The 14,481-nt window shown below is 33.9% G+C and overlaps 1 protein-coding gene across 1 annotated transcript; it reads left to right on the plus strand.

The window, feature by feature from the left end:
• Window positions 1–11,805: 11,805 nt before the first annotated feature.
• On the plus strand, window positions 11,806–14,190 carry LOC112279075 (naringenin-chalcone synthase). Its single transcript, XM_024513178.3, has 2 exons — window positions 11,806–12,315; window positions 12,574–14,190. The coding sequence occupies exons 1-2, from the start codon at window positions 12,102–12,104 to the stop codon at window positions 13,566–13,568; spliced, it is 1,209 nt and encodes a 402-aa protein (XP_024368946.1). The 5' UTR covers window positions 11,806–12,101; the 3' UTR covers window positions 13,569–14,190.
• Window positions 14,191–14,481: the final 291 nt, after the last annotated feature.

Consider the following 14,481-nt stretch of genomic DNA (forward strand, 5'->3'; position numbering starts at 1 on the left):
TGGAATGAAAGTGTGAATGGAATTATATGTTATTGAATGAGAAGAAGAGAGATTGAATGCTGAAATCTGAATGTAGTTGAGCAGAGAGAATGAGTCTGTGTTTGTGTGAAACACTGTAATGTGAAGGCAGTTAATGGTGAAGAACTCCAGAATTTGGATTATAGTATGATTATGTCCTGTCATTTAGGATAGTGCGGGATTACATGTTGTTATCAGTGATGGTGGAGTATTATTAGGAAGAGGAAAGCATTGTAGTGTTTCCTGGATGTTTTAAGTAGTGCGGAATACAGTTAATTGTGTGACCCTAACGTGTAAGCTCATGCGATATTCTTTCCCTGTGTTCGAATTCCCCTATACAGGTTTACTCTGATTAGATAAGTTAGAGTAAGTAAAACAACAATCACAAAAGGCTACTGAATGAAGTTTGTCATCTGTTCCCATTTGTGATTAAATTGCACCCAAAGTAAAGTCCGATGCATCTGTTTCCATAAAGAATGCTTTGGAAAAATCAACATGATACAAGATTGGTGCAGAAATAAACGTTGTCTTCAAAGATTCAAAAGCAACTTCCGCTTTTTGATTCCATTGGAGTTTGTCTTTACAAGTCAAACGTGTAAGTAGAGCTACAACTCGAGAAAAGTCTTTGATGAAGATCCGATAGTAGTTGGCAAATCTCAAAAAACATTAGACATCTCTTACAGTTTTTGGGATCTTCTAGTTTATAATAGTTTGAACTTTCTTAGGATCCATCATAAGTCCATTATTTGAAATGATGTAACCTAAGAAATCGACTTGAGTAGTGTGGAGTACACACTTTTCTATCTTGGCATAGAGTCCTGCATCTCTTACCTTTTGTAATACATGACGAATATGAAGTTCATGATCTTCTGGATTCTTAGAATAGATCAAGATGTCGTTTAGATAACAGACCACAAAATCATCCAAAAACTCTCAAAAAACATCATTCGTTAGATGTTGAAAAGCTGTTGGTGTATTTGTAAGTCTAAAAGGCATGACGTTGTATTCAAAATGTCCATATTTAGTTTGAAACGTAGTCTTCCATTCATCTTTTTCTTTGATGCGTACTAGATTGTATGCTCTCCGAAGATCTATTTTTGTATAGATCTTAGCTTGATTCAGTTGATCAAGAAGTTCAGATATTAAAGAAAATGGATACCTGTTCTTGATGGTAATCTTATTGAGTCCTCGATAATCAACACACATCCACAATGATCTATCTTTTTTCTTCACAAATAGAATTGGAGCTCTTGCCGGAGATTTAGAATGGCGTATGAAATTCTTGGCTAGATTTTCTTTAATATACTCCTTGAGTTTAGCCAACTCATTTTGTGATAAACTGTAGATTAGTCCGAATGGCGGTTGTGCTCCTTCTTGAAGGTCAATTGAACAATCATAGGGATGATGTTTCGTGAGTGTATCCACATTCTTTATTTCAAATACATCTTAAAATTCTTGATATTGGCTTGGAATGCCACTTGAAGTCTTTTCACCAGTAAAAATGGGTGTGGCATAAATAATATATGGTGATTCTTTCATAGCAGCATACAAGAAAGCTTTTGCACCTATAAATATGGGTTTAATTGAACTAGACTTATGACTCTCTACTTGATTAACTACATTGTTAGTTATATTTTTAGAAAAAGTAAGAGTTCGGGAAATCCAATCTATTTGAGGGTTGTATTTTTTTAACCACAATAAATCTAAAATGAGTGGATTAGAGGGAGATCTAATGATATTAAATACTACAAAACTATTATGATCATTGTTTATTACTTCTTTAGGAAGGGTTTCGTGAGTAATATCTCCAGAAGACAATGGACGACCATCTATGACTTCTACATGAACAGGTTTAGTTTTCTTTACTAAAGATATGCTATGTCTTTTAGTAAATTCTTCATCTAAAAAACACGTTGAGGTTCCTGAATCTAACAAGGCAGAGACTTTGTAATGTTTAGGTCCTAAAATAACATTTAATGTAAAATAAGGAGAGGGCTCTGAGGAGAGAATAGGACCTTTACTAGATGTTGTACAAGGTTCCAGCCGCACAATCCCTATTATAGCTGGACAAACTTGTTTTCCAACATATTATCTTCTTTCACAGCCATACTCCTCATTTTGTGATTGCGTCATTTCTTTGGACAATGTTGAAAAGTGTGCTTTGATTCTCCGCAATATAAACATAATCCTTCTTGACGATGATGAGTCTTTTCTTGCTCAATAAGAGGTTTGAAACGTACTACATCAATTTACATATCCTCTACTTCCGAATGTATGTGTTGAAGAGGTATTGGTGTTGCCATTGAATTATAATAACGTTGAGGTTTACTTGTATGGTTCTCAGATCGAAATTCAAAAAGGTGATTGTCGCACTTCACAACAAAGTCAATTGCTTGACTCAATGTTTGAAGATCAGGTAAGTTGAGCATTAATTTTTTTACCTCATATTGTAATCCGTAGAAAAATTGACTAATAAGTGTAGCATCATCCCACTTAATATCAGTTGCAAGTTATCAAAATTGTGAAGCGTATTATGTTACTGATCGATTGCCTTGTTGTAAAATATGGATCTTATTGGTTGAAATATGAATTGCATCATGTTCTCTATACATGGATCGAAACTCTGCCAAAAAAGCCTCTAGATTATCGAATATTGGATCTCGTCATTCAAAAAAAGATGAAAACCACAATAGTGCTGAACCTGAAAGAAGCATACCAATAAATCTAACTTATGATCCTGGAATTGGATAGCTTTGGAGTTGAAGTTCAATCACAAGTTGCACTTAATTGATAAATCCTTGAAACTTAGATCTGGTGCCATCAAACTTCTTGGGTAGGGCAATTCATGGTTCTCTAACATTTGAAGGGCATTCCATCGTAGGAGAAAGGACATGGTTTGGTACAGATGTTGAAGCAGCTCCAACCATTTCTATATCTTCACTTCCTGCCAATCTTGTTGCTCCTTATGGTAGTAAATTAAATTGATGCATTGTAAGCATTAACTCCCTCAAATGCTCTAGCATTTGTGCCATTGCACTCTTCATTTCAACAAGTTCTGCCATGATAACACTTAGAAGAGAGAAGATGTCTAATATCGCTCAAGACAAATAGAAGAGAGGACTTGAGAACAAAGAAAATACTAAGGACAATATCAATTTAGAAGAGGGTAATCTGCAACTTCTAATATGCTTATATCTTATCAAGAAAAAGGAGTAATCCACTCTTAATCAAGATTAGACAAAGCTCTGATATTGTAGGTGTACTCTTGTCAATCTGTCAAGGACAAGAACTCGATGAAAAAACAATTCAGACAAGTGAGCCTTCACTCAAAGAAAGGTAACAAAATATAAATAAACAAGTATGTATATTGAAAGAAAAACTGGAATGGCTATTGCCAAAAGACAAAGAAACTAGAGACCCTTGAAACTAAACTGGAAGCAAGAAAGGAGTTGACAAGAGTGAAGAAGCCTTCACTCTTGTCTCTATATATACTATCTAACGAGGGGCTATATGGCAATGTTCTATAGGACCTCTAATATGTGTTGACTTTGTAGAACACATGCCTTGACTTACAAGGCAAGTTTTTTTATGTGTGGGCCACATAGTTAGCTTGATCTTCAAGCTAACAACATATGTGGCACATGGCCAACTTGTTGACCACGTTTCTAATCCAAAAAGTCAATTAAAGACACCTATGAAATCAAAGCAGCGTCTATGAAGCTTCTAGGAAGCTTTCATATTAAATACTATAGAATTAACTTATTTTTACCTACTTTTACTTACTTCTACCTATTTGTATATGTTATTAATAGCTTACATGATTATATCCATGACAGGCAATCATCTATACGACCGCCAACAGGTGTTGACTTTATTAGATATATGTCTTAACTTACAAGGCAAGTTTCTTATATTTGTACCATATCATTAGCCTCTTTTACAAGCTTCCAACATGTGTCATATATAATTAAGTTGTTGACCAAATTTCTAATTTATTAATCACATACATACACATATAAAGTCAAAATCACATTTATGATGCTTCTAAGAAGCTTTTCTATAAGATATTATAAAATTAATCTATATTTATCTACTTTGACTTAATGATATATGTAATTATTGAAATATATACATATATCCATGATGATATTTTCTCTTCTAGTGATGAAAAGCAATCATCATCTCTCATGGATCTTGCTATTTTTCATCTTGATTCTGATGGACATTGTTGATAAAAAGCTTCAACTCTCTTAGCTATATTTGCAAGATTCTTTGTTTACTTTCATATACATCCATTAATATCATATTTTTGTCAATGAATAAGTTGTTTTAATCTATTTTGGAATTGCTTTCAATTTAAGACTTCTTTCTCTACTAGTTTTTGATTATTATCTACTTTTATAGGAAGAGGTGGCATTTTTCTTTTTTTTAAGATATTCATTATCTTATATGGTTGAAGAAGAGACATGTAGAATATATGATGGTTCTTCATAAATGCTAGTAGATGTAATTGATAAGCAATAACATTGATTTGTTCATAAATAGGAAAAGGTTTAAGCCTATGATAGTCCAACTTGTTACAAAGACAAGTAGTCTTTATATTACAACAAAGTAACCATATTTTATTGCCCACATTGAATTGTGGTTGTTCCTTGTAATAGGCATCTGTATTGATCTTTTTTCATTCATGAGCTTCTTTTAATTGCGCCTTCATTATTGCATGTAGCTTTGATAAATAATTTGCTAAATCTTCTTTTATAGGATTATGAACTTTTGAAAAGTCAAAAGTATCAAGTCATGGATGATAAGCATAATAGATAAAGAAAGGTATTTGTTGAATAGGAGAATATACCAAATTATTGTATGCAAATTTTACCAATGGCAAAAAAATTGTCCAATCATCTTGATGATAGTAGATAGTTCACATCAAATACTACTCCAAAATTTGATTTATTTGTTTTGTTTTCCCATCCATTTGAAGATAAAAAGCCGAAAAGAGCTTTATTTTCACCTTTTGAATCTTAAAAAAGATTCTCCAAAATCTTAATACAATTAAGTGTTCCTATCCAATATAATATCCTTACATAATTTATGATAGTAATAGATGATATCAAGCAAAAGCTTAGCCATTTCTTTACTAATGATAGATTTTGTACATAGTACAAAATATGACATTTTAGTTAAACAATCTATTAGTAAAAATATAATATCATACAAATCCAAAATCCAAATATCCATAATAAAATTCATAGAAGTACAAGACCATGATTGTTCCAACATAGGAAATAACTGAAGAAGTCCATCACGTTGATGATAAAGAGTTTTGAATCTTGAATAAATATCATATGATTATACAAAGTCTTTTATTGCCTTCTACATTTGAGACCACCAAATATCTCTAGATATTACTTCTAAAGCCTTGTTGTATCCAAAATACTTAACTATTAAAAAGTCATGATGAGTTTAAAGAATATGTAATTTTGCTTTGTCTTTCAAAATGTATAATTGTTTTTTAAAATAAAATAATTTATTCTTAAATTCAAATTAAAAAGAACCATAATACTTAAAATAATTATTCTTAATGTCATAAATAAAAAGATTAGAGGACATACTTGATTGAATTTGCTTGAAAAAAATTGAATCAACAATTAATATTGATTTTATTGCTTGAAGGTGATAATCGTTTTGCTTCAAGAGTTTTATTCTTTGTTGATCAAAGGTTATATATTTTTTTATTTAATAAAAAATAAGAATGTCTAGATAGGACGTTTGTGATAACTTATTATTTTTTGAATAGATAAGTGACCTTGAGATCAAATCTTAATAAAAACATACTCAAAAAATTCAAATCATATCCCAATATGAAGTACTTGAGGTTCTTGTGATCCATATTTATATATATATAAAGATTAGACTTAAGGTGCCTTCCAAATAATGATGCCATTCTTGAAATGAATCAATGATTGCAAGAAGTTCTTTGTCTTAAATCTCATAGTAAATCTTGGCTATTGAAAATTACTTAAAATAAAAAGCTATTAGATAGAGCTTGTCATTTTCTTCTATTTGTGACAAATTAACATCCATTATAAAGTCTAATGCATTTGTTTCCATAAAGAATGTCTTAGAAAAATTTATGCAATACAAAATTTGTGCAAAAATAAATATTATCTTTAAGGCTTCAAAAAATACTTCAATTTTATTGCTGTACTCATGCTTGTCTTTGCATGTGAGATGTACTAGAAAAGTCGCAACTTGACAAAAGTTCTAAATGGAGATTCTCTAATAATTGGTAAATCTCAAAAAATATTATACATCTTTGATTATTTTTGGAATTTCCTAATTAAGAATATCTTGGAGCTTCTTAAGATCCATTATAAGACCAATTTTTAAAATGATTTATCTTAAATAGTCAACTCAAGTAGTGTAAAATTATTTACTTTTCTATCTTGGCGTACAATCCAATATCACTTAGTTTTTGTAATACACAATAAATTTGAACTTCATATTTTTTTTTATACTTAAAGTACATTAAGATGTTGTTTAAATAATAGATGACAAAATTATCAAGAAACTCACAGAAGATATCATTCATTATATGTTGAAAAGTAGCTTGTACATTCATGAGTGCAAAAGACATGACATTATATTTGAAATATTTATATTTGATTTGAAGTGAAGTTTTTCATTTATTTCTTTTTTTAATGCATACTTGATTGTATTCTTCTTGTAGATCTATATTTTTATAAATCTTTGCTTAATTCAATTGATTAAAAAGTCTTAAAATCAAAAGTAGATGATATCTATTTTTTATAGTAATCTGGTTGAATCTTGAATAGTTTACATTTATTTGCAGAGATTTGTCTTTTTTCTTTACAAATAAGATAGGAGCCATAGTTGAAAATTCAAAATAGAATATGAAGTTCTTAGCCAAATTCTTATTAATGTTCTCTTTAAATGAAACTAACTCATTTTGTGATAGGCTATAGATTGGTGTGAATGGTAGTTGAGTTCTTCTTTTATGATTGATGGAACAATCATAAAAATAATGCTTTAAAAGAATATCTACATTTTAGTTTTTAAAAAACATCTTGATAACCTTGATATTATATTGGAATGCCACTTGAAATCTTTTCTCCATCATCAATAGGTATAGCATATATAACAAAAGGAAATCCTTTATTTTCAGCATACAAGAAAGTTCCCACACCTATCAATTATAGTTTGGAAATATCAATCTTATGGATTTTTACTAGCCTAAAAAAATCTTAGACTAAACTATGAAAAAAATCAAGGTTATGATGTTGTATTGTGGCTTTGCTTTGGTATGAAAATAATGTATATATATATATATATATATATATATATATATTTAATATACAATTTATTATACAATGTAGGAAGAGTCACATTATTAGATTTTAGTTAGTTACAAAATATGGTTAGATTACTACTTTGAAGTAGTTAATCTAAAGAGCTATTGTTAAGGTTGATTTTATGTTGATAATAATTTTTTTATATTTAGGATCAGCTTTATTATACATTGGTGATTCTTGAAATCTTATTTTATTTTATTTATTTGATATTTAGAATACATATTATATAAAACTTATTAGAAAATGAATTACAAAAGAATTTGTATATAAAAAATGATAGTTAAGCCATCTATATAGATGAATGGAGATGGATGATAAAAATTTCTATTCCTATTGGCTAAAAGTCATGTCCAATGGACTTCAAGGAGGTTGCTTGAGACAATTTTGAGAATTAGGCTTATTCTTTTGAAGACATTTGAACATCAAAGCTTAAAATCATTATTTTTAGAATTTTAGATATAGTTTTGGTGAAAGTTTTGTATAATTTGGAGTTTTTGAGAAGATGATATATGCGCTCAAAATGAAGGTGCTGATATCATTCCTCTTGTCATTCTTTGGAGCATAGCTCATGCATATGAAGGGCTTTTGAAGATCAAATTAAGTTATTGGAAATTTTGATTAAAGAACTATATTCTACATATAAAAAGTAAGAGGTTTAAAGTGGATTTAAAGAAGCAGTGACTACTTGAATACAATACTTTCAAATTGAGTTTTGTTGGAGAATCAATTTCATGAGAGGTTTGGTTCTAACTATATCTTGGGCATTTAAACAAATCTTTGTCTAAAATTTTCTACAAATTTGTATTATTATTTTTTCAAGTTATATACCAAATTTTTTGGTATTTCGATTTTGGATTTGGAAATATAATGAAAATAGTTCTTGAATACTTATAAATTAGAATTTAGAGTACCTACTAGGAGTTCTAAGATGCCAAACAATCTATAGTAAATTTATAATTTTTTTTTTGTGGTAAAGCTTAAGGATAAATTCTAAATTATTTAGAATTTTGAAAAAATTTCAATAAATGGATCAAGAAATATAAAATCCTTAATTTTAGTAAAAAAATTCTTTTCAAAAAAAAAAATATTTTGAAAGGACTTTGCCACAATTTGAGCATTTTATACAAAATAAAGGGGTGTTTTGGGAGTCAAGTCTTTAAATATATGTTAAAGATGGAGATATGGAGCTATGATAATATTATAATATAAAGATGAGTTTTTGAAAGGAAATTGTGGATTTTCCTTGAGATTATTAAAAATCTAACTTACTAGCAAATGATTAGTTATGATTTGATATAACAAAGGATGTTATGAAATTTCTAGATGCTATAAAAAGTCTTATGTATAAATCTTCTTAAATATAAAAGATTTTTACTAATAAAATATCTTTTGATATTGTTGCATTTATTTATTTTTTATATTAAAAATAAATCTTTTATTGAAGCTTGGCCAATAAATTAAAGCTAAACTCTCTACAACCAAGTATCTAGTATATTTTTAGATTATAAATCACGCCTTATGATAATAGAAATCTAATTTATTTAAGAATTATAGTTTTTTTAGCCATAATTATTTTAAAATAATTTGATTAGAAGAAGATTTAATCATATTAAATATTATTAAACTATAATGACTATTAGATGCTATATCTAAAAGAATAATTTTATGTATAACATCTTCAAAAGACAAAAAACGACCATCTATTACTTTTATATGCATAGATTTGGTTTTCTTAACTAAGAATATATCTTATATTTTGACAAAGTCTTCATCTATAAAATAAGTTGAGGCTCCTAAATCTAACAATGCTAAGACATTGTGATTTTTTGATGTTAAAAAAACTTATTTTGTAAAAACAGATGAGGGATTTGAGGAAAGAATATGACCTTTACTAGAGATCATGCAGGATTTTAGCTGCATAGTCCTTATTGTAGTTGGAAAAACTCATTTTCAAACACATTGTCATCTTTGGCAACCATGCTCTTTATTTTGAGATTTTGTTATTTCTTTGGATAATATTGAGTAATGTGCTTGGACTCTTTAGAAATTAAATACAAACCTTCTTAACAATAATAAATTCTTTTTTGCTCAATAAGAGGTTTAAAATGTATCGTATTAATTTGCATAAGCTTTTACTTAAACAAATAAGCTTCTAAAAACTTAGAAGATATTACTATTGCTTAACTTGTATTTTTTTAATTAAATCTTTATTCTTTCTATCTTTTAATGAGTTGATTATTGCACACGATGGCTTGAACAATAAGGTGCTTCAAAAAAATTACTTTTAATATTATCATCAATAAATCTTTAATATTATCTTTTAATCTATATCAAAATTGATTGATAATAGCTTTATTATTCCAATCCATGTTGCAAATAAGATTTTGGAATTCAGGAACATATGTGGTAGTTAAATAAATCATTATTGTACGGATTCAAGCTTGATTTCTACTATCCATTTTTTATAATTTTTTACAAATACAGCCATAAATACTTCCAAAAAAGGATTCAAATCATAAAGTAATTCTAAATTTTTTTCCATCAAAGGTACAAATCAAGAAAGAATACTTTTTGATAGAAGTGCGCCTATAAATCTAACTTGAGTAAATCTATTGAGGTATTGGAAAAGATGCAATCTTAAATAGAACTTAATTTTTTGTAAAAATCTTTAAAATTTTAATCTTATTCCATCAAACTCCTCTGGCATACTAATCCTTACTTCTTGTACTTGTAGAAATAAGACTTTTTAAAACTGGTTGTGATTTTGATCTACTTGCTTCTTTCAATTGCACAACTTTACGGCATAGATTTTGAACTTCTTCCATATATGTAGGAATAGTATCTCCATGATTCATGTTAGAAATATGTAAGATTTCTACTCTTAGAATGTTCACAAGCTTGTAAAGATTTCTAATAGTTGGATATCTATTTTTACTTCCAATAAAAGTAGTATTTAATTTTTGTTTTTTGTTTCTTTTTTCTTTTTTCAATAACCAACTCAAATAAATTCTAAAAACTAAATAAGATGAAAATAATTTGAAATCTAAAATATTAAATAAAAAATTTTACAACAAGAAATAATCCACTCTCTTTTAGAAAAAAATCATTGTTAATATTTTTTAATTATTTATTTAAAGGTGGATAGACCACAAATTTTAAATTACAACAATAGAAGTGAGATAATTCATTCACTTCTAAAACAAAACAATAATAATAAATCAATATTGTAGTCAAATTATCAAGGATAAGAATCTTGAAGAAAAAAACTACAATACATATATGTGTCATTTAAAAAGGCTTAGAAATCACTCAAAAGTGTAAATATATTGAATTATATTAGCACTTCCTAAAGCCAAAAATACTAAAAAGTCTTGAAACAAGTCTAAAGATTAAAAAGGCATTGACAAGAATGAAGTAGGTTTTACATTTGCTTCCATATATATTATCTAACTAGGAGCTACGTGGCAATATTCTATAAGATCTCCAACATATGTTGAATTTGGTAGATACATGTCTTAACTTGCAAAACAAGATTTATATAAAAGTGGAGCATACTTAAATTATTCAAAAAGCTACCAACATGTGTTGTACATACTTAAATTATTGATGAAATTTCTAACCTACAAATCAACTACAAATACATGTATAAACAAATTGGTTTCAATTGAACTTTTAAGAAGTTTTCTTAAAAGATACACTTTTAAAAGATAATAATCCAAATTTACCAACTTCTATCGAAACATATAAATAATTATTGGAATAAATGTGAATATCCATGACACTTCACCACTTTTCTACCAACTCTCATAGTCCCTAGGATTTTGAAAGAGGATTGTGACGAATTAGAAGCTTCATGCTTAAGGAATAAGCGGATGGTCAGAACAACCAAGCAGCCAAAGTAAAATTGGCAAAGCACATGTGTCATGGCTATAGACACCCCCGTCATCATATGGCCATACAGTATTGGTTCACAAATAGGAAAATGCTGCATTTCCACTCAGACGGAAACATGTTCCAGCATGAGCTAATAATGGCAAACCCACCGGACGATTCCCTTACGATTTATATTTGAAGTGAAGAATCTAAAGTCTGCAGCTGTTCGTTGACAACCATACGGACCAATTGTCATAGTTCCCTAGGATTTTGAAAGTGGATTGTGACGTCTTCGAAGCTTCATGCGGATGGTCCGAACAAGCCAGCAGCCGAAGTAAACTCCAGGTCATCTCAAAAGGCTGTCAACGTTGAAAGAAACCAACAGGCGCCTGGAAAAGGAACAAAAGCCGCAAGAAAAAAGTCGCCAAGACTGCACTGTTCCTGTCGAAGTCCTACATCATTCAACGCTCTTCCCTGGCTTGTGGGCCACCACATTCACTCTGCACACTCCCCTCATCTAGAAAGCGATGCTGAATGAAGCTGCACAACAGAGAACTTCTCTGTGCACTCAACGCATTCAGGAAGTGTAGCAGATAGAGCAACAAACTTGTGAGCTAACAGATTCAGAGCGAGACGTCTGCTCAACTCGGGCCACCTTCTCGCCGGCACATTGTGCGTTGCATATAAGCCCCCTGATTTTGGCAGGTTAAGAGATCCTAGGCAGTGGCTGCAGGGCCAGTTCACCGGAACAAATTGAACGCTCATTGTCCGGCCGCTTCGAGACAACCCCGAGTGAGCAGCTCGGACTCAACATCCATTCCGAACCCAAACGTGCCCATGGCACCAAGCGGAGAAGTCGACGTTCAGGGTGCTGCCACAAGGAGCGCGCTTCCCAGAGGCCAGCCTCGCGCTGAGGGACCAGCATGTGTGTTGGGCGTCGGCACTGCGGTGCCTCCCGCGGAGTTCCTGCAGAGCGAGTACCCCGACTTCTTCTTCAACATCACCAACTGCGGCGAGAAGGACGCCCTGAAGGCCAAATTCAAGCGCATCTGTAAGTCCACCTCCACCGTGTGACTCTCTTCGCGGCTCGTGATGTGCTCACTGTTCCCTGTGGGCCGGCCCTCACCCCCAGCCGCGCTCGACGACGTGCTCATTGCACGGGCTGCGCGGCGCGAGCGCATTAGAATTGCGACTTGTGATTTGTTGCGGGCGTCGAGATGGGAATGCGGCGGTCGCGATGTTCCTGAAATTGGGTCGATTCCGGCCCCTTACGACGGCAGCTGACGCTTGGCCATGAATGTCGATGCAGGTGACAAGTCGGGGATCCGCAAGCGCCACATGTTCCTCACGGAGGAGGTGCTCAAGGCCAACCCCGGCATCTGCACGTACATGGAGCCCTCCCTGAACGTCCGCCACGACATCGTCGTCGTCCAGGTCCCCAAGCTCGCCGCGGAGGCAGCCCAGAGGGCCATCAAGGAGTGGGGCGGCCGCAAGTCTGACATCACCCACATCGTGTTCGCCACCACCAGCGGCGTGAACATGCCCGGAGCCGACCACGCCCTGGCCAAGCTGCTGGGCCTGAAGCCCACGGTGAAGCGGGTCATGATGTACCAGACCGGGTGCTTTGGCGGTGCTTCCGTGCTCAGGGTGGCCAAGGATCTGGCGGAGAACAACAAGGGCGCCAGGGTGTTGGCGGTGGCCAGCGAGGTCACGGCCGTCACATACCGCGCACCCAGCGAGAACCACTTGGACGGCTTGGTGGGCTCGGCCCTGTTCGGCGATGGCGCCGGAGTGTACGTGGTGGGATCCGATCCCAAGCCGGAGGTGGAGAAAGCACTGTTCGAGGTGCACTGGGCGGGCGAGACGATCTTGCCAGAGAGTGATGGAGCCATTGATGGGCATCTGACGGAGGCGGGGCTCATCTTCCACCTCATGAAGGACGTGCCAGGGCTGATCTCCAAGAACATCGAGAAGTTCTTGAACGAGGCCAGGAAGTGCGTCGGTTCGCCCGATTGGAACGAGATGTTCTGGGCGGTGCACCCGGGAGGCCCGGCCATTCTGGACCAGGTGGAGGCGAAGCTGAAGCTGACCAAGGACAAGATGCAGGGGAGCAGGGACATACTGTCGGAGTACGGCAACATGTCGTCGGCGTCGGTGTTGTTCGTGCTGGATCAGATTCGCCAGAGGTCGGTCAAGATGGGGGCGTCGACGCTGGGAGAGGGCAGCGAGTTTGGCTTCTTCATTGGATTCGGTCCGGGGCTCACCCTGGAAGTGCTGGTCCTCCGGGCCGCGGCCACCGTTTGAGTTGTAGCAACGGGCACGGGCAAATCAATATCGTCTCCCTGGTTTTCCTTTTGCGCGCTGGAGTGGAGATCGTATGAGTGAGCGAATTATGATGATTCATGGGTCAGAGAGCATCCAGGTTGTGGCACCAGAGGGTTTTACATTCAGGTCTGCAGCAAATGGACTTTCGATGAAATTTGGTCAGTTGGATCAGCGCGCTACCGCCTCCGTCCACCAGGGGTTCTGCAGCGGCGACGGCGACAGAGGAGGTCGCATGGACAGTTGCAAGTTGCTGAGACGTTGGAGCGGGCACAAATGTCCAAGGCAGGGATCATGTTGGAGGGGTGAAAGGACTTGAAGTGTTCTGAGTTGCCTTTCGAAGGAGGGCAGGAATTATTTACGTAATCTGCAGCCATGCTTAGTCACATGGTTTGAGAAATTGTAGGAACTGTGCGATTCTTGTTGATATGAGGCACAATTTATGAGCATTTTGCAAGTTGAATGTGTGGCGACATTTTGCCCCACCCGAAGTGTGGTTTTAGTTAAAAAGCATTTGATGCAGAGATCACTTTATTTGGTTCCTCAAAGAACAAAAATAAACAAATTGGTAACTTGCAAAAGTAACTAGTTCACTTTTTGAGAACTTGTTGGTTTGGGTTGCACTGTGTGTAGTATTTGCTTCAAAGTAATACTCCGTGATTGGTTATTCTGGAGAATTCCAAACCAAATCCAATCTTGTTCAAATTCAAAAAGTTGAAGTTGCATTGGTTTTATAACACCACCACAATACTCATTAGTATAACAAATTTGATAGACATGTAGTTTGAACTAGAGAAATAAAAATAGTTGAGAAGTTTCATAAGACAAAAAGAATGAACAAACAAAGAAAAAAGTAGGAGGCAAAATAGTTCAAGATCAACAATCAAAGAAGAAA

Source organism: Physcomitrium patens, chromosome 2 (genome assembly GCF_059467195.1).
Source record: "Physcomitrium patens ecotype Gransden chromosome 2, ASM5946719v1, whole genome shotgun sequence".
In the NCBI taxonomy this organism is placed as follows: domain Eukaryota; kingdom Viridiplantae; phylum Streptophyta; class Bryopsida; order Funariales; family Funariaceae; genus Physcomitrium; species Physcomitrium patens.